At 62.2% G+C, this 20310-nt stretch overlaps 2 protein-coding genes across 13 annotated transcripts in view; one reads left to right on the top strand and one right to left on the bottom strand.

Moving 5' to 3' along the window:
* The first annotated feature begins 385 nt into the window (after nt 1–385).
* On the top strand, nt 386–8068 carry COMP (cartilage oligomeric matrix protein). The gene is made up of 19 exons (XM_060630707.3): nt 386–548; nt 792–877; nt 1275–1326; nt 1785–1954; nt 2644–2781; nt 3045–3119; nt 3216–3374; nt 3473–3577; nt 3666–3773; nt 4012–4171; nt 4745–4863; nt 5053–5105; nt 5209–5390; nt 5554–5732; nt 5844–5892; nt 6211–6407; nt 7029–7201; nt 7635–7774; nt 7864–8068. The coding sequence occupies exons 1-19, from the start codon at nt 470–472 to the stop codon at nt 7908–7910; spliced, it is 2271 nt and encodes a 756-aa protein (XP_060486690.2). The 5' UTR covers nt 386–469; the 3' UTR covers nt 7911–8068.
* Nucleotides 8069–11957: 3889 nt separating this feature from the next.
* CRTC1 (CREB regulated transcription coactivator 1) overlaps nt 11958–20310 on the bottom strand; it is a 72940-nt gene continuing 64587 nt past the window's right edge. For 6 of the 12 annotated variants that reach the window (XM_060630694.2, XM_060630699.2, XM_060630700.2 and 3 more), the window contains 4 exons: nt 19502–19606; nt 16373–16459; nt 15574–15754; nt 11958–14204 (listed from right to left, as the gene is read on the bottom strand). In XM_060630694.2, the coding sequence (XP_060486677.1) occupies nt 13993–14204; nt 15574–15754; nt 16373–16459; nt 19502–19606 (585 nt within the window). In that variant the 3' untranslated portion in view covers nt 11958–13992. The remainder of the gene's footprint in view (nt 14205–15573; nt 15755–16372; nt 16460–19501; nt 19607–20310) is intronic. The other 6 variants (XM_060630697.2, XM_081792260.1, XM_060630698.2 and 3 more) reach the window with 3 other exon arrangements.

Raw genomic sequence — 20310 nt, 5'->3', positions numbered from 1 at the left:
TTTGAAGCAAGTGAAGAGGGAGTGGAGGGCCAGTCGGCCTGACTGAAAGCAGAGTCGGGGGTGGGGGTCCGAACTTTTAGCGTCTCTTGACCCGTTCCCCAGGTGTGAGCTGAGGGGAGCCGCCGTGCGGATTGCTTCCTACTCAGTTAGGTCCCAATCTTGGCATACAGCAGGCACTCAATAGAGAAGTGAGAGAGAGGGCTGGAGGGTGGTCCCACTTGACTCCCTGCCCTATCGACCCCTACCCCGGCTCCCCGTGACTCAGTTTCCCCGCCGTGTCCGGGTTCAGCAACACCGGGCGGGGCCTCGAACGCAGAGGCCAGCGCCATCTGTTTACCTTGCGGCTGGACGCTGGGCAGGGCCGCGGGTGGGCCGTCCCCGGAGCCGGCTGAGCCGCCGGGATAAATACGCCCCGCGGGCCTCGTGGGCAGCAGAGAGCGAGCTGCAGTCCAGCTCCCCCGCCGCCGCCATGGTTCCTGCCGCCGCCTGCGTTCTCCTGCTCACCCTGGCAGCCCTCCGTGCGTCGGGCCAGGGCCAGATACAGATAGGTAAGCCGCCCCGTCCCCCACGCGTGGCCTCGACCCCCAACCGTACCGGAGGACCCGTGAGGCCTGGGGTCGCGGCTTCTTGGGGGCTCAGGGACTGCTCATCGGGGCATGCAGGTCGGAGAAACCAGGCAGCAGGGCGGACGCTCAAGAAATGAGGGAGTCCCAGGGCCCTGCCGCGGTAAGGACTGGTGTGGCGGGGGTCCCCAAACCCCGACGCCCCACCAGCGCCCCCTGTCGGCGCAGGTGCAGATCTGGGCCCGCAGATGCTTCGGGAACTTCAGGAAACCAACGCGGCTCTGCAGGATGTGCGGGAGCTGTTGCGGCAGCAGGTGCGGACGGGGGGGGGGGGGGGGAACGGAGAGTGCGGAGGAGGGGAGTGAGGCCTGGAAGAGGAGGAGAGGCAGGGGGATGGGAGAAGGAGGTGCCGGTGGAGATGGAGAGGATCGTGGGTACCAAGATCCAGGGAGGAAGTTGTAGAAAAGAGGGAGAAGGGAGTCCCAGGGGTAGAAGGTTCCGCGGGAGATGACAGGGGTCTGTGGAGGGGGGGAGTCCCAAGGAAGGAAGAGAGGTGCTGGGAGGATAGGGAGTCCGAGGGGGTGGAGGGAGGGTCCGAGGGGAGTGGGTGGGTCTGTGGGAAGGGAGTCTGGGGGAGGGGAGAGGAGACTCAAGGGAGGAAAAGAGGGATGGGGCCTCGCTGACTACACCCCGTCTCCCCCTGCACCGCAGGTCAAGGAGATCACGTTTCTGAAAAACACAGTGATGGAGTGTGACGCGTGCGGTGAGCACAGCTGGGGCGGCAGAGGCGCGGCAGGCGGGGAGATCGAGAAGAGTTGGGGAGACAAAGACGGAGACAGCGAAGGAAAGACCGGGAGGAAAAGGGACAGGAAGAGACGGAGGCTGCCAGATGGAGAGACTGGATGAGGGATGGAGAGAGACGAACAAGGAGGGGGAGACAGAGACTATGGGAAGGGAGAGGGGGACACACGAAAAGAAGCAGAGGCCGTGCGAGAGATGGAGGGAGATGCAGAGACGCTCTGGGAGAAGCAGAAAACTGACGCGCGCGGAGATGCAGAGACTGGAAAAGCCTAGCGGGCCTGGAGCGGGGTCCGGGGCGGGGTCGCAGAAAGCCCGGGATCTCGCCACGCCCCCAGGGGCGGCCCTCCAGGAAGGGGCGTGCTCCTGATAGACTCCGCCCCCGGGGCTGGGCCCTGACCCGCCCCACTTCACCACCCGCAGGGATGCAGCCAGCGCGCACCCCAGGTCTGAGCGTGCGGCCCCTCTCCCAGTGCGCGCCCGGCTTCTGCTACCCAGGCGTGGTTTGCACTCAGACGGCAAGCGGCGCGCGCTGTGGACCTTGCCCCGCGGGCTTCACCGGCAATGGCTCGCACTGTGTCGACGTCAACGAGGTGCGCCCGTCCCCCACCCCACCGACGACCCCCCTATAACACCGGTCCCTACAACTACCGACCTCCCCAACGATTTCTTCTTCGGCTGAAAGTGTTCACCCGGAGGCCCTCTTCACCTCCGGGGGCGCCCGTGCGGACGACCCCTTTGACGCCGGGGCGGGGGGGCACTCATCCAGGCCACTTCCCTTACCACCAGTGACGCCGGTCCCGCCAACCCCCTCCGTAGCCAGTGACGGCCGCCCCGACCACTCTCCTACAGCCGAGAGTGGTCCGTCCCAAAGGCCCCCCTCACCTCCGGGGCTCGGAAGCCCCAACGACCCTCCCACCACCGCGAGGAGCCCGCTCGGACGACCCTCCTACGGCCGGGCACGCACGCCTCGACGGCCACTTCCCCCCTCTGCTGGGGACGCCCGCCCTCACAATTCCTTCCCCCGCCCTTGAGCACCCAGCCCATAGGCTCCCAGGAACAGCCCCTCTCTCCGCCAGGTCGCTCCCCTGCCCCCATCAAGGCGAAGTCGCGTCTGACCCCTGGAATAATGGCCTTTGCCCCACAAGCCCCCTCCCCCCTCCAAGTGCTGGCTCATGGCCCTTGAATTTCCTAAGTTCAAGCCCCCAAAATCTTGAGGCGCCGCTCTCGACGGGGCTCTCCTCCTGCGTCCTCTCACCCTCCGTGGCCTTTCCTCCCCCAGTGCAACGCGCATCCCTGCTTCCCGCGCGTCCGCTGCGTCAACACTAGCCCCGGCTTCCGCTGCGAGGCTTGCCCGCCCGGGTTCAGCGGCCCCGCCCACGAGGGCGTGGGGCTGGCCTTCGCCAAAGCCAACAAGCAGGTGAGGGCCGTGGAGGGGTGGGCTTCATCAGGGAAATGGTCCGCTAGCCTTGCGGCTATTTTCCTGCCCGGCTTCAGTGGGAAGGGGTGGAGCCCGGGCCCGGGGGCCCGGGGGATGGATGGAGGAAGGGTCCTCATCAAGATGGTGGAGGTTGGGGGAGGAATGAAAGGGGAGAGGTAGGATGCAGAGGAGACGTGAACCGGGTGGGAGGTATGAGGGGTTTCTGCGCGGGGGCGGTGACCTCTGCGCTCCCTGCCATCCAGGTTTGCACGGACATTAACGAGTGTGAGACCGGACAGCATAACTGCGTCCCCAACTCCGTGTGCGTCAATACCCGGGTAAGGCACGGTAGGAGCGGGGAAGGATCGAGACACTGGGGGAGGGTGAGAAGTGGCAGGCAGCCCGAGCTCACTGCCCGCGCGGCCCGGGCCCAGGGCTCCTTCCAGTGCGGCCCTTGCCAGCCCGGCTTCGTGGGCGACCAGGCATCTGGCTGCCATCGGCGCTCACAGCGCTTCTGCCCCGACGGCACGCCCAGCCCGTGCCACGAGAAGGCCGACTGCATCCTGGAACGCGATGGCTCGAGGTCGTGCGTGGTGAGTGCGGGCGAGCAGAAACGACCTTGGCATGGGGTACGAGGGGGTGGGGTGGGTGGCGAACACGCCGGGGCACCTACTCACCACCCCACCCGCAGTGCGCCGTTGGCTGGGCCGGCAACGGCCTCGTCTGCGGCCGAGACACGGATTTGGACGGCTTCCCCGACGAGAAGCTGCGCTGCCCGGAACGCCAGTGCCGCAAGGTGGGCGGGGTCTGAAGGGCCAGAACGGCGCGGTGGTGGGCGGGGCTCCCTAGCCACGCTCCTCACGCCGGCTGTGCCCTCCCCCCAGGACAACTGCGTGACGGTGCCCAACTCAGGGCAAGAGGACGTGGATCGCGACGGCATCGGAGACGCCTGCGACCCGGATGCCGACGGGGACGGGGTCCTCAACGAGCAGGTGGGGCCAAACGTCGGGGCCTAGGTTAGGCAAGGTGGGGCTGTGGCTTGGGTGAGGGAAGTGGCCTCAGAAGATGTGGACTGGGGCGGGGGGGGGGGGGGGGGGCGGGGTCCAGGAAGGATGACCGCTGCTCTGCGGAGGAGGCGGGGCCTCGGAGCTGGTATGGTCTGGGCAGTGACATTTGCCCCTCTAGGCCTGACCGGCCCCCCCTCCCCCCGTAATCGGCCCTGTCCCCCAGGACAACTGTAAACTGGTGCGGAACCCAGACCAGCGCAATGCGGACGGCGATAAGTGGGGTGATGCGTGCGACAACTGCCGGTCCCAGAAGAACGATGACCAAAAGGACACAGATCAGGACGGCAAAGGCGACGCCTGCGACGACGACATCGACGGCGACCGTGAGAGCAGCAGAAGGGAGGGGGGGAGGGAAGGGCAAGCACCGAGGGGCGCGGCTTGCCTGAGGGCGGAGCTCGGCTAGTTTTTGAAGCTGCTGCGGGTGAGCTCGGTCCAGGGCTCCAGGGACCACGGACTGTGCTCCTGCGGGCAGAAAAATAAGGCGGGGACACGACGCGAAGGGGCAGCGGCAGGAACATTTGGAGGAGGGGAGGGCGGCCCTGTGTCAGATGCTGCAAGGAGTTAAGTAGTTGAACAGAGACGTGAGCCTGCAGTTTAGGGCCAGGGAGGTGCCAGTTTTATACCTGGGGCAGACACTCAGCATGGTGCATTCCCAGTGCCAGCGGAGGGTCCAGCTGAGCTTCCTCTGTGAGTGAGAGCCAGTCCCTTCGCCCGCCGTCCATCAAGTCTCTGAGGCTTGGGCCAATGCCCTACTTGATTTAACTTTGTAGCGCTGGGAGCCCCAAGAGGCGCACGACTGTGTCCCAGGCTAGCCCCAGGTTTGCTGCTGCCTTGCCGAAGTTAGCCTGGTCCCGCCCCCAACCTGGGATCCTGTGCTGTCCCCCTGCTTCTCGCAGGGATCCGAAATACGGTGGACAACTGCCCAAGGGTGCCGAACTCAGACCAGAAGGACAGCGATGGTGATGGTGTAGGGGATGCCTGTGACAACTGCCCCCAGAAGAGCAACGCAGACCAGGTGAGTGCCGGAGGCACCCCAGCTGGGTCAGATCCCTGAGGTGAGCTCCAGACTAGTTAAGGAGACTGAAGCGCCGTCTAAGCATGGTTCCTTGGGGTCAGGAGGACCTTGGTTCTGGAACTCGGGGTCGGTGGGAGGCTTCTGAATTCCTCTGCCTTGATTTCGGACTCCTGCATCCACCTTCCCTAGAGTGATGTGGACCACGACTTTGTGGGAGACGCTTGCGACAGCGACCAAGACCAGTAAGGAGGCCATCTGGGGTGGGGGTGGGGACTGAGGGTGGGAGACCCCGACGCAGCCCTCTGGGAAATCTCACTGTCTCTCTGTCCCACCCACCAATTCTAGGGATGGGGATGGGCACCAGGACTCACGGGACAACTGCCCTACAGTACCAAATAGTGCCCAGCAGGATTCAGATCACGATGGCCAGGGTGATGCCTGCGACGAGGATGATGACAACGACGGGGTCCCTGACAGTCGGGACAACTGCCGCCTGGTGCCCAACCCAAATCAGGAAGATGTAGACCGTAAGGGCAGGGGGCAGGGCCTGTGGTGGGTTAGAGGCTGTTGTGGAGACCTTGGCACGTATGGGAGGGGCTGGGACGTGGTATGGGCGGGACCTATAGCAGATGTGGGCGTGACTAGGCCCTGGGCGGGGCTGGCGCTGACTCCACCACGGGGGTCTCTCAGGGGACGGAGTGGGCGACGTGTGCCAGGGAGACTTCGACGCGGACAAAGTGGTGGACAAGATCGATGTGTGTCCGGAGAACGCCGAGGTCACCCTCACTGACTTCCGGGCCTTCCAGACGGTCGTGCTGGACCCCGAAGGCGACGCTCAGATAGATCCCAACTGGGTGGTGCTCAACCAGGTGGGGACAGGGCCCCCGCGGAAGGTGGTGGGATTGGGTCCTAAGCTGGGGGCTGGGGAACCGAGGACCCATGCGGCAGACCTGAGGCCCTTCTTCCCTTGACCCCATCAGGGTATGGAGATCGTGCAGACGATGAACAGCGACCCTGGCCTGGCTGTGGGTGAGACATGGAGAGGGGTCCAGGCCGTACAGCTAGCCGAATAGGGGGCGGGGCCAGGGGCGGGTCTGAAGTTAGGAAAGGCGGAGCCAGGTTGAATCTGGGCTCTGGGGTCCAACAGTTCTGGACTCTGAAAGAGCGTGACCCAAGGCATGTCACAGGCCCAGGGATGTGGTCGTGGCTGGACTCGGCCGGTAGGGATGGGGCGGGTATATGGGTGGGGATCTGGGCCTAGGGGCAAGTTGGACTCCAGAGGGGCGGGGGCGGGGGGGAGGCAGGGCCCCAATGGGGAGAGCCCCACTGCTCCCTTCTCTTCCCCAGGTTACACGGCCTTCAATGGCGTGGACTTTGAAGGCACGTTCCACGTGAACACGGTCACGGATGACGACTACGCAGGCTTCATCTTTGGCTACCAGGACAGCTCCAGCTTTTATGTGGTTATGTGGAAGCAGATGGAACAGACATACTGGCAGGCGAATCCTTTCCGTGCAGTGGCTGAACCCGGCATTCAGCTCAAGGTGTCCGCGGCCCTGCCTGACCTCCCTCAGTCCCTGAGCTCTCTAGGAGGCCCCAAATCCTCCCAAGGTCTCCCAAAGCCTTTACAGCCCCCTAGCATCATCCTGTGGACCTTAGAGTCCTTTCAGCACCCCCCTGGATTCCTACAGGCCCTCAAACACTCCCCTAGGGCCCCCAAACTTCCTTCGGGCCCCGAAACCTCACGGAGCCCTAAACTTCCCCTCAGGGTCCAAATCCTCCTGCAGAACCCCTAGACCCCAGTAAGTCACTGAAACCCTCCAGCAAATTCCCCAAATCCTGTAGAGCCCAGTTTATCCCATGGACACCCAAAACTTTCTATGGGTCACTAAGTCATCTCGCAGACCCCTCCAAATCCTGTCAGACTCCAAACCTGTCCACGGACTCCCAAATCCTCACGTGAGCTCCCAGACCATCCCTGCCCCCCCAATACCCGACCTGCAAATCTCCACGTGGCCCCCAAGAAGGCTTCCTTGCAGGTATCCCATCCAGGCACCCGAGAGCCTCCCACCACTGCCAAAACCCGTCCCACCAGGCAGGGTTCTGCAGGGCTCCGATAGGCTGTGCAGTCTCTGACTCTGTTCCCCTGTCCCTGGGCATGGCAGGCTGTGAAGTCCTCCACAGGCCCCGGGGAGCAGCTGCGGAATGCACTCTGGCACACGGGGGACACAGCGTCGCAGGTGCGGCTGCTGTGGAAGGACCCCCGCAACGTGGGTTGGAAGGACAAGACGTCCTACCGCTGGTTCCTGCAGCACCGGCCTCAAGTGGGCTACATCAGGTGGGGACCTCGCCCCTTGCCAGTGGACCAGAAGTCCCTTGCTCTGTCCTGGCTCCTGGAGGTTCAGGGGACCTCGGTACCCTTACCTGTAAAATGGGAATGATACGGGCAGGTAGAATTAGCTGTGTTTGGCTCTGGGACATGACACTTCTCCTAGGACGCAGGACACAGCAGGTCCTCAGACGGTGGGGTCCTACTCTGTTTCTCAGTCCCCACTGCACTGCCAGGAAGTCCATCCTGTCACGCGGGGAAGCTGAGGCTCAGGTCAGAAGCCCCACCTGCCCTGAGAGTGGCCCAGGCGGGGGGGGGGGGGGGGGGACACACGGCCTCCACTCCCAGAGAGGAGGGGACTCGTCTTCCAGGGCAGACGCCAAGGCCTCAGAGGGGAGGGCCTAGCCCAGGGCCCCACCTCGCTGTCCCATCCTCCCCCCAGGGTGCGGTTCTACGAGGGCCCTGAGCTGGTGGCTGACAGCAACGTGGTCCTGGACACGACCATGAGGGGTGGCCGCCTGGGGGTCTTTTGCTTCTCCCAAGAGAACATCATCTGGGCCAATCTGCGTTACCGCTGCAATGGTGAGGGGAGAGCCCTGCTTGGGGGGCGGGGGTGGGAGTCCATCCTGCCCAACCTCACCCCCTCTCACTCGCTGGCCCTTTCTCCACAGACACCATCCCTGAGGACTACGAGACTCAGAGGCTGCTGCAGGCCTAGGGACGGGCGTGGGGACCCACTGCTGGAGGAAGGTCGCCCCCAGGGCTGCCCTCAGCACGCCAAGCAGGGAGCTGAGTGCCCGGCTCCGAGGGGTGGCTGGACTGGGGGAGGGAAGGCTGAGGGGCTCAGAGAGGACGAAATAAAGTGTGTGCAGTGGAGTGGCTGGCTGTGGTCTCTGCTTCAGAGAGATCGTGGGGTGGGGCCAGGAAAGGCTGGGCCAGGGACCCCAGACCTGCTAATGACTACCCGTCCCCTTGCCCCGAGTGGCTGGGGACCAGCGGCCTGACTAGGAGTGTCCAACACTGACTGGGGAGGCCCCGGGCCTGCCACTGCATCCTACCCACTTGAGGTCACAGGGCTGGATCCCCACCACTGAGTGCCTGCCCCCAGGATCCTGGGGTCCTTCCCCTTCCAGGCAATAGGCCCAACTAGCTGGCTAGGGGTCGGGGTGAGGGGCTCACACCTGGGTGTCCACGTTCGTGTGTGTGTGTGTGTGTGTGTGTGTGTGTGTGTGTGTGTGTGTGGCGGGGGGCCTGTGTGTGGCTCCCACTTGATATACCTACTGGCCCACGTTCCATCCCCAGTGTAGGGGAAGGGGCAGGAAAAAAGGAGAGGAGGCAGGGACGAAAACATTGGATTTTTATTATGTTTCATTACAAAGGATGCAAAGGTACAAAGACAAAAGCGTCCACGCCAGAGAGGATGGGCAGGGGCCGGCCGAGTGCGCCCTGAGCCGCCCGCCCCCACCCACCGTGGGCACCCAACCCACGGCCCACGGACATCCACAGCAGAGTGTACATGCTGGGGGCAGGGGCAGAGCCAGCCTGGGGACAGAGGGAAACAGGTGGAGCAGGGCTTGGACCGGCAGGTTTGCATATATCAGTGGTGCCGCCCAGCCCCTTGGGGGGCAGTTTCCTATGGGGGGGGGGGGCACAGCGGGGCCAGTGGACCTTGGCTGCCAAAGCCCTCCCTCTCAGGGACTGGTGGCAAAGGCCACAGCTGTGTCCACTTGTCCCGAGTGGACAAGAGGTCGGAAGTGATGGGCTAGGATGGGCTGGGCATTGATCGGCCCCAGAGTCCAGAGCCCTGCAAGATGGGGGCAACACCACGCCCTGCATGTGCCACATGTCCCTGGCATCTTGGGACGGGGTGTTGAGGGCTGGCCAAGAGGGCGGGTGGAAAGAACTATTTGGAGCCAGCATCACTCTCATGTCCAGACCTCAGCCCCCACCCTGTCGGGGAGGACCCTGAGGCCCGAGACCCATGGGTCTGAGTCAGTGACAAGAGGGAAACTGAGGCCCAGGTCACAAGGGTCTTTTTCTCACCGCCGCCCCACCCCCACCCCCCGCCAATGCCTTTGAAGAGCGCCCAGGCCTGGGGATACAGGTTACCCCATCTCCCTCTCCTGGGAGTGGCCACTTCGGAGAGAATGTGTCTGTGGCCAGTTGCCTGTGGCTAAGGGTTATGAAAGGGCCCTGAGCCCCACCCAACCAGGAACCTTGGAGGCCAAAGGCCAAGAGAAACCAAGGAGAGTCAGCTCAGGCTGAGATGACAGGGCAGGGCCTGACGGAGGAGTGTTCCAGGAACCCCTAGTCACACACTGTGAGACCCCCAGAAGGTGGAGGCACAGGTTCCAAGGAGAACGGGAGCAGAAACAGACCTAGCTGCCCACTCACCCCGGGCAGGCCTCCAGCAGTGGGGGGAGGTGCACAGTCCTCCCCACAGTTCTGCAAACCAAGTGGGAAGGGCTCAGGGGGCCACAGCTCCCTCTCCTGGAGCATCACCTGCAGGGGTGATGGGTCAAGACCAGGGGCACCGGACACCCTTGACCTTGTGGCCCCCCCCTACCCTACCCCCACAATGAGAGCCTCTGTGGCCTCTACCTAAAGGTCCATCAGAACCCAGTGAGGGTGGTGGGTGCAGGTGCTGCTCTGTCAGGACTGGGGGTGGGGAGTGGAGGGCTCCCCAATAACCGCCAGGCCTTACCACACCCAGACTGTACCTAGGAGTGGGGATGCTTTCTTTGGAAATGCAGAAAACCCAGAATCCAGAAGGGGCTGGGAGTTTGGAAGGATGCTTGGTTATGAACCAGCTCAGGGTCGGCTGAGATGTGGAGGTCTGGGGAGGGGGCACGTTCCCATGTGTCCTCGGCTGCCCTGGGGGCCCCTCTAAGGATAGTCCCTCATGGGGGCTCATTGGGCCCAGGATGCTGGACGGTGGGGAAGGCAGTCTCTACTGCTTGAGCCCCACTCAGCCCCCCGGAGACCCGACGCCTGCTCCCATCCTGACCGGGCCACAGCTAGCACCTGGCATACAGCTCAAAAACTGGACACCCACCGCTGGACATACGGATGGACACAGAGCCTCTCACCCTCCACGTGGGGGTCTCAGAGTGTTCGACGTCCATTCTCATCTGCCCCACTCTGACACACGGGCCTCACAACAGGGCCCACTTGGCTAGGCATCCTCCGGGGAGCTCAGCCACCCAAAGAAATCATGCCAAACACACAGACATCAGAACCCTCCTTTCCCAGCCCCCCAAAACCCACAAGTAGACAGGAGCAGAAAGAGGCTGCAAAGGCCAGCCTGAGTGTCTCAGGACCCCTGCGCTCAGTGCACACCCTTGGGGCAGGCAGGTGGCTCAGAAGCCAGCAGGGAGGTCTGGGTGGAGGTGCTGCTGGGGAAAGGCCCCAAACACACACGGCTGCCCTCCCCTTAGGCCTTGCTAGTCCCAGGGAGTCCTATGGACAGCAATGGCAGGGGGGACTGGACCCACCACAATTAGGGCTCCTTCTCTGGCTTATCCCCCACAGGAGAGTGTAGACAGTTTTTGGATACTGTCAGCTGTGGCCCCTGAATTTTGCTAAAGGGTCAACTTGCCCCAAGGGGCCGCCCCACCCCACCCCCACCGCTTCCTGCCCAGAAGTATGTCAGAAGGAAGCAGGGCATGTGAGGAGAATGGCGGGGGTGGGGGGAATGCGGGATGCCCCGAAGAGTGCTGCCTGTCTTCTCCCTGGTAAGGACATAGTGGGGGAGGAGGTTGGCATGGGTACCTGTGACAGGGAACACGATCCCGACAAGACCCCTTCTCCTCCCCCACATCAGCCCTGGACACTGTGTGTGGGGGGTGACTTTGATGGGTGGTGGCATAAACCCTCTTCTCTGAAGGACACAGAGAGGGGCTGACCCTGGGCTCTACTTTGGCCCACAAGCCTCTGTGGGGGTAATAAACTCATTGCCCTGGGGGCTTGGAGGACAGAGGGTAAACTGAGGCAGGTGGGAACACACTGTTAGGTTTGTGTTCCTGGGGCAGAAATTCGCACAGCTGTAGGGGACTGAAATCAGGAGCACTCAGGGGGCAGCAGTGGGGGGACAGACAGGCCTAGCCTCTGACTTCATGTGGGCTGAGCATCCAGGCCTGTCCAGAACGAGCGAGCGAGGACACAGGCGGCGGGGTCTATATACAATATTCAGGGGCCCCGGCCCACCCCTCACGGCGCAGCTCGCCTGAAATCACAGTATTTTCACATCACAAGTTAAAGGGCTGGTTCCCTTAGGCTGTCCTGTTTCAGGAAGTCTTGGCAATTCAAGAATATTTAGTAGAGAAGCAATATTTAAGAAATAAACAAAATCCCCTGTTGCAGACCTCAGGAGGCCTGCCCAGGCCCAGGCAGGGATATGAACCCTTTGAGGACACAGGGATGCCTGGCCACTGGCTCCTGGCTGGGACCCCCTCCCTGGGAAAACTGCACCTATGCCCCTCATGAGCCGAAGTGGCCATGTAAATACAATGTCGCCTGTGCCCCTGGCCAAGAGGATGCTGGAAACAGGCTGCAGGGGTGGACACCCTCCCTCTCCTGCCCATCTGCACTGAGAACTGGGTGCCGGGCAGACAGGAAATACGGGCTGACGAGGCTCCCACATGGGGTCCACGATGCCTTGTTTGAAAATTGCATCCAGGAAGGTTTATAATTTTATTAAGGCCATTTTTTTAAAAAGTTCTACATACAAGTCTAATGGTAATCAAACTCTTCTATGTACATGTAGTTTTCTTAAAAAAAAAAAAAAAAAAAAAAAAAAAAAAAAAGTCTCACTCTTTGCTCCCAGCCCCTACCTCAGTAAGAGGCTGGGCCCTTGACCTGGACGGACTAACCCCGGACTAACCCCGTGTCCCTTAGCCCAGACGAGGGTATCAGGGGCCAAATGACTGAGGAGGGGGCCTTCTTACACCTGTGGCAGCCCAGTCACTTGGCCACGTGCTAACAGCCCGGCCCAGGAACAAGAGAGATGGATGTCATTAGATCAAATCTGGCTCCCACGGACAGAGGCAAGGGCTCTTGAGACCCAGAGGCAGTGGCTGTGACGCCACAGAGAAGAATCACACCGAGCAGAAGGTATGGGCCCGGCCTGCAGGCCAAGGAGCCAGCAAGAGCTCAGGATGCGGCTTTGGAGGGACTGCAACAGAAGTTCCTATTTCAGAGCAGCTGACAGAAAACAAAGATAGCCCCGTCACCCCTCCCGGGGCCTGGAGGGTACAGGGACAGCCCCCCGCACGGTGGCCGAGCCCTGATGGTCACCACGGCCTCCGGAGGCACTTCAAGAGGCACCTGGAAACCTCCCGCTACGACAACACTGCTCTCTGCCCCCCCAATCCAGCCCTGCCAGGAAGAACCATGAAAGGGGTAGCTGAAGGGGACGGATGTCAGCTGGCTCTCGGGGTGGGGGGCAAGAGGACAGCCTCATCTTGGGGACGTCAGGACAGAGGGGCTGCAGTTGCCACCAGTCTCGGGGTCTGGGACTAGTCTTCCCTGAAGACCAGCGGACACCTTGAGGATGGCCAAGCAGAGCTGGGTCTCGGAGGGACCCTTCATAAAAGCCGTGGCTCCCTCCTGGAATTCTGCCTCTCACGTGGCTGGAGCGGAGGCACCTCTAGCCACCTCAAGCTTCTGCCAGAGAGCCTACCAGGCCCAATCCGCCCTCACTCAGCCCTTCCGTTTTGAGATAATGTGGGCCTTAGCTAAAACGGCCAGAGACACAGCTCAGATCCGGGCAGGCAGCAGACTGCTTCCAGTTAGCTTAAAAAATATATAACATGGGATTTCTGGAATAAAAACATGCTCTCAGGCAAGTATTGGATCAAAAGAGTCAGCTACTTGTCTACAACCAAAGTGGAAATACAAACCAAAAGAAACAAACAAACAATAACACAACAAAAATGCCCTGGCCGCCCCCTCCCCACCCCATTCTTTAAATAACAGTGACAGTGACCAAGGTACAGAGAAGAAAAGATGAAAACAGGTTGAGAGATGAAAACAACCCCCAGAAACAACCCCTGCCTGCACATGCATCCCCCCTGGAAGGCCCTTTCGTCCTGGCCGGGGGCTTCACTTTCAGGGCAAAGGCGGCCACAGAGGGACCTGGCTGGGGGTGGGCAAAGCGGGAGCAAGGGCCCCAGGAAGATTTAGCTGCTTTGCATGCTCTGTTCACACCTTTTATGTTCTACCTCCATGGGATGGATTCTAGCATTCTCTGAATGTGCTCAGAAATATAAAAGACAGCAGTCAAAATAGTGTTTATTTCGCTTTGTGTCTGCCCCTCTCTCTGGTGCCTTCTCCCCTTGGCAGGGTGGGGCTGGCTCTCTACCTAACCTCAGGCTGGGGGTGGCGGGCAGGTCGGGGGACCAGGAACGAAGGAAGGCAGTGAGAGCTGGACAACAGTCGGAAAATGCACCTCAGCCCACCGCCACCGTGGACCACAGCGCCCCCTCCAGGCCGGCGGCCCTCCCCAACACGCTTTCCGCATTTTACAGGGGGACGGCTCATGGCCCAGGGTGGGGGGCGAGAGAGCACGCGCAGGGAGGCTCCGCGGGGGTGACACGCGGCCTCCCAAGGGAGGTGGACAGCTGGGGGGCGGGCGGGTGGGCAGGGGGCGCTTGGCGGCATTGCAAGCTCAGAATCACAAGCTCGGCCGTTTGCGAAGGACGGAGCGCGGCCGTCCCTGGGCTCAGGGAGACGCCGTCGGGACCACTGACCGGCGGGGTGATGGAGCCGGGGGCTGGGCGGCGGTGTGCCGGGTGTGCAGCTCACAGACGGTCCATCCGGAAGGTGTCCTCGGTGGCCGGGTCGGCCAGGACCATGTCGGGGTCGTTGAGCATGTGCAGTCCATCCAGGGTCAGGGGGTCAATCTTGAGTTCGTCCAGGGGGAATTGGTTGTCCGAGTCGAAGCTGACATCACCGACCCCGGCCAGTGTGCTGGTCAGTTCTTTAGAGAGGCTGGGAGGGGACTCTCCCGTCACTGGAGCCGGGGGTAGGGGGGGAACACAGGACAAACAAGCCTCAGCGTGGCCCTGGCTCTCTGACCCCACGCCCTGTGCCTCCGCGGCCCCTGTCAATGCTCAGGGAAGAGGGGCTTGGGCCACACCAGGGGTGCTTACGTGGGGGGTTGCCCTCTAGGGGACACTGGCAACGTCTAGGGACATTTTTACTTGTCATGACTAGAGAAGAAGGAATGCTACTGGCATCAGGTGGGTGGAGACCAGGGATGCTGCTCAGCACAGGATGGTCCCACCACCCCAGAGAAAGATCTAGCCCCTCGTTATCAGCAGTGCCAAGGCTGGGAAGCCCTGAACTAGGAGCCAGGTCAAATGTTTAGTGTGACCTGGCAGGAGCAGGGGCCTCTCCTGCTCTGCCAGGAGGTCTCCTCCTTGTACGCCACTGAGAAGCAAACCGGGGTGTGTGTGCACGTGTGCATCAGGGACCCTCCCTGTGGGTTGGGGGGATGTCTGAGTTCTCCCCAGAGAGACCCGGATTCAAACCTAGGCTCTCTCCTCTACTTGCAATGAGACCTTAGGCCTTAGTTTCCCAGTCTGAGACAGGGGTATAAAAGTCCTTCTGGGCTGTTGTGGCAATCACAGGTGCCTGATCCTTCTTTCAAGTCTGAAGCTTCCACCCCCAGAGCATCTCCTGCAGACCACTGCTCACACCCCTGGGGTAGGGAGGAAGCACTAGGCCTCTAGGGGTCCTGGCCACGGACTTCTCCGTCCTGGAGATGTCAGTGGGACCACCAGGGGGTGTCACCCTCAATCCTGAGACAGTCCTGGCTTATAAAGAAATTGCTTCTTTCTTCAATAAAACCCACAATCTACAGGGTGGAGCAGAGGCAGCAAAGGGTCTGGGTTCTATGCCACGTGGAGCAGGGACTTACTCACATGTGCTATGCATGTCCCTAGGAGCCTGGGCGCTGTGCTCGTTGGGATGCTCATTGCTGTGTGGCCTGCCGCATGTATGTTGGCTGCATGTGACAAGCCCTGCCATGCAGGGCCCACCCCCTAGTCACCTGCAATCCCACTATTCTCAGCTAATGGGGTTCAGGGACCTGGGGAGCAGATGCGGGGCCGGGTGAGTGACTGGCTCTGTCCTGTTCTTGCTCTGAGCATGGGACACTGGAAGCCTGGTTCAGGGTCTGGCGTGTGTCCCCCTGGCCTGTCCCACAACCCGGCAACGAGTCAAAGTTGGTGGGGTCTGGCCTCCTTTGGCCCAGTCCTGTCACGACTCATCGTGCAGGGCGGGGGCGCCGTCTCTCCGGGGGATGAGGCCTCTCGCAGCTGCCGGGCCCCCCACTCTGCCCGAGACCCCCGCCCAGGATGCCACACACGTGGCCTCACCTGTGAGGATGATGTTGGGGATGCTGCTATGGCTGGGGTAGCCAAGCTGCTGTGTGTCTGGCAGGCTCCCGTGGCTGCCCGTGAGGCCCATCATGGCCGCCTGCGAGTAGTTGAGCGTCGAGCCCGGGCTGTACAGGCTGCTGGAGCTGATGGCGTTCTCCATCATGTTGAACTGCTCCAGCTGCCAGGGGAAGCACACAGGCGTGAGGCCGGCCCTGCTGAGCCCCTGGCTATTGCCGGCTGGCCTGCCCTGTGGCAGCCGGGACCACCTCCTCTGCAAGACGCCCAGCACCCACGCTCACTCGGGGCTGCTGAGCGTGAGATTCTATGCCCAGGGTCTCCCCCTCCGCCCTCTCTGAACCTGCCCAGGCCTGCCTGCACACGGCCCCCTCAGGGCTCACTGGATGGATGGATGGATGGATGGAAGGAGGGACGGGTGCGTGACCTGCTCCGGGAAGCGGCCAACCCTTCTCATGCCCACACGCCCCGGACCCTGGCCTCCACGCGGAGCCAGCTCTACCTCCCGGCAAACCCACATGCACGGCCCACGCTGAGGCACCGATGCTACAGCCGCTGCCTGTCCCTGCCAGTGTTCACCGCCCACCCTTCCTCCCCCTCTGCTGTTGGCCTCATTCTGTGGGCCAGGCACAGATGCCTGGGGAGGCAAAGCCAAGCCACCCCTTCCAAGGCCTGGAGACAGGAGGGAGCCTTAAGAGCGAAGCTCACGCCCGAGGGGCGGGCGGGGTCCGGGTAAGCGTCCGGGTAAGCTGTGGGCGCTGTGACCCGGGCACCCGCTCACCTGGTGGGACAGAGCATTGGCCTGCCTGGCCGCCATCTGCTGCTCATAGTACGAGTCCCCAAACACGCTGCCCAAGGTGGAGGAGTGCTGCAGACAGAAGAGAGGCCTGCTGTCATCACGGTCCCCCGGACCAGGTCGGGGGCTTGCTGGGGCTCAGGCTGGTTGTGCCCACAGGGAGGCCCCTGGAACTTCCTGGAGGATGCTCAGGATAAAGGAGGCTGAGCATCTACCTCAGGCCTCTTGGGAAAGCCCACAACTTCCAGGATGGAGGGGTGCCTGGCTCACTCTGAGCAGGGTGCTCCCCAATCTCAGGATGTTTCTTTCTGCCACCTGCTCCTGGGGGGGCCTCAGTACCCCAATAGCCCCCAAAGAGCCATCCCCCATCTCCTCTACTTGAACCCAGGAATGGGTGACCTGGTTTCCAACAGATGGAAGACAGGGGGGCCACAGGGATTGGGAACCCCGCCTGAAGGGCTCCAGAGTAAAATATGTGATCGGGGCCAAGGCAGTAGGTGCTCTGAATTTCAGGATGAGAAGCGTACTTGGCGAACCTTGTCAGGCCCCCAGGGAGACATGGGACATGGTAGCAGGCCATACATGTGGACAGGACAGGCACACAGAGCCAGATGCTGGCCAAGCGAACATAAGACAGGCACACAGAAAGCCCCGTCTACCTATCTGTCCATGGCTGCCTGCCTGGGGGACCCGAGGACCCATGGGTGGGCAGGCAGCCCAACTCCCATTCTTCCATGGCTAGCCGGGAGACAGGTCTGCTCCCAGCAGAAGAGCAAGGGACTGGGGACCCTCATAGGCAAAAGAGATACCAGAAACAAGAGCTTGGAGCCCCTGCTTATTCCTATGATGCCAGAGAGAGAGAGCAGGATGGAGCCCGGTGGGACAAGGACGGGAGGAGGGACAGCCAGTGCATCGTGGCCAGACCTCACATGAGGCACCAGGCCACAGGAAACAGATCCCCAGCCCGGACACCAAGTCTGTTTCCTCCTTGGTCAGTGGGCTGAGAGCAGAAAGAAAAACGGCCAATGTGGCAAAAATGCCACCTTTGCCCTAAATATAGCCAGCTTCAGGTTTGGAAAAGGGGGCTGCAAGGTTGTGGATGGGTTTCCCCATAGAAGAAGCAGCAGGTCTGTTCTAGGGTACCTGTTTCCATCCCCGTGGCTTTGGACTCAAAGAGGCCCAACACAAGCAGGGGACCCAGGCTAAGGTTTCGTTTGCGAGGCTGCCATCAGAGTTTGCCAGAAAGGTCTGCTCAGGGTGGAAGGGAGGAGCACAGCACACAGTACCAAAGGCCAGCTGCCTAAGGCCCGAGGTGCAGCCAGACAGACACAATGTCCACTCGAGGCCGGGGAGGTGAGGGGAGGCCCCGGCCCACGGGGCCACTGAGTGCAACCTAGGGATCCAGGTGCAGCATGAAGCCAGGCCTGGCGCCGCCCACCCAGCGTGGTCTGCCCCCTAGTGGGCCTCTTGGCCATGTCAGGCCCGTGTCTGGCTCGGTCCAGGTAACGTGACAGCCCTGACCTCACAGCCACTTGAGCGGCCCACCTCCCTTGCCAGCACCCAGTGGATGGATGGACAGACCAACACACAGACACGGGCTTCACAAGACGGCAACACGCTTTCTGCCGAGGATGGACCAACCCGCCTTGGTCTAGGCAAATCTCTACTGAGAAATCTGCTCCACCCCCGAATTCCTCTCCTGCCTCCTGTACAAAAAGAGACATTATTCAAGGACCAGCCTCAGGAATAGGCCCCACTCGCCATTTCCCCTGCCTGGACCAGCTTCTCCCCTCCCTCGGCATCCCATGACACCACGTGACCAGACTAGACACTTCTCGGGAGCCACCAGGGCTCAGAACCGGTGTCGATGTATCCAGAGCCCACAGATACCAAACTGACCTCTGGCCTGCCCTGAGCTCACTGATGCCCTCCCCACCTGCCTATGGAGCAGGAAGCTGCACACAGATGGTCCCAGCAGGACCCTAGGCCACTGTTGGGTGGTGGAGGAAGGATCCTAGGAGAGCTCCTCCTACAGCAGATGGAACCATGAGAACAGCCTTTCCTGAACAGGACACCTGCCATCTCAACACACAGGGCCCCATGTGGGCGTACTTCTGAGAGCTGGGGAAATGGGGACAGCGGGCCACACGTCCCCTGGACCAGGGAACTCAACACTGTTCTTGCACAGTCCTGCCTGGTGAGACAGCTCTTCTCCTTCTTTAGGAGGGGAGGAAAATCCTTTCTCTTTTGTGCCCTGGACCAAAAATGAGGCTTCAGGGCCTCGGGCACTGCTAAGAGGCTCCTAGGAGCTTCTCAGCGTGGTGACATTTTGGGGACGGCATGGCGGGGTCCTGAGGAGGCTCTATAGCCTGGAAATTTCGGGCCCTGATGTCAGCTCTGTGGGCACCTCCTCTCTGGTGGAATGTTGCAGACAGAATTTGGTTATAAGCTGAGAGTTGTGCTAAGGGGACTCCTGAGGAACCCAGATGGGGTATGTTGCATGTATGTGTGTCACAGGTTGGGGTCCAACCGCGTTGGGGAAAAAACCCAAATCTGATGGATGTGGTCGAGCCCCGCCTGTTGCCTGGGGCAAGCCGCAGTCTCCTCGTCTGTGAGATGGGGACATGGACCCCACTCAGAGAAGCTTCCTGCGAGGACACACCCTTCTGTGAGGCAGAAGGAGAAGAGTCTGAGGAGTCAGAGCCCCAGTCACAGGCCGGCCACCGCCTCAGCTATGCCCCAGAGCAGGTGGAGCCCTCCTCCACTCTGGGGAGCCTCGGGCGGGCAGGCCCGCGTGGGGATGTGTGCACAGGCTGTGGGACCCCGGGGTGACCCTGGCAAGAAGCCTGGGGGTGTGGCCAACACCGAGGTCACGAAGGCAGGTGAAGAGCCCACCGCCTCCAGCTCGGGCTCCGCACCGGCCACAAAGACACGGCGGGAACGTGGCAGCTCCTGAGCCGGGCCTGGTGGGGCGGCGCCTTCTCCTCCCCGCCCCAGCGGAGTGGACGAGATGGGATGGAGCGAGGCACAGATGGTGGGGGACGTGGGGGGGGGGGGGCGCGAAGCAACGCTGGGGCGCGGGGTGCCGGGAGGGGGGGAGGCGGTGTCCCTTACTTGCGGGGAGCTCCCGGGGGAGAAGCCTTGATTGGAGACAGGTGAGGTGGGAGACTGGTTAGCCGGGGAGCCGGCACTAGTGCGGTACTGCTGCAGAGCCGGCGCCTGCGACGACAGACAGGTCAGGACGCGCGAGGGGCCCCGGGCCTGGCTTCCTGGGACTGGCCGTTCCCCGCCGAGCATCCCCCCCGAAGACCCCCCGCCCAGCGGGTGAGCACGGTACCAGGAGCACCTGCAAGTGGTGCGGGTCCCTGCGCCCTGTCGGAGCCCGGGGCCTTTCGGGCACGTGTCTCCAAACCCAGCTCCCGGAGGCTGGGGGGGGCGGGGGGCGGGGGGGGTGTGGTCAGAGAACCCAGCTTCACGGAATTGCGCCGGAGGACCGTCGGGGGGGGGGGGGGGGCGGAGGGGTCCACCTTAGCTTGGCAGGCTTCAGAGCACCCACACGAACACACACCCGCACCCACATACACACGTGTGCACACAGCCATACCTGTGTACACACAGACACACCCACACGCACGTGGGCAACACAAGGCCCAGGGCCGGGCAGGCAGCCGCCGCCTTCTGCCGACTCTGGGCAACAGCACAGCCTGCCCACCTCGAGGGGTGGTGGGACCGACAAACAAGGCCATGCGGGGCACACCGCAAGACGTCCGGTACCCGGCAGTCATTACACCGGCACCGCTTGGGACGAGCCTGATGCATTTGCTGTCCAGAGACCTCCCAGGGGCGGCCACCTCCTCACCTGAAGGACAGAGGGCCTTAGCTTCTCACCAGGGGCAGGACGGGCTGGGGCAGGACGGACTGGG

The sequence above is a fragment of the Panthera onca genome, chromosome A2 (assembly GCF_046562875.1).
Source record: "Panthera onca isolate mPanOnc1 chromosome A2, mPanOnc1 haplotype 2, whole genome shotgun sequence".
NCBI lineage: Eukaryota > Metazoa > Chordata > Mammalia > Carnivora > Felidae > Panthera > Panthera onca.
The sequence above is the reverse complement of the archived record's forward strand: the minus strand, read 5'-3'. Positions and strand labels throughout refer to the sequence as shown.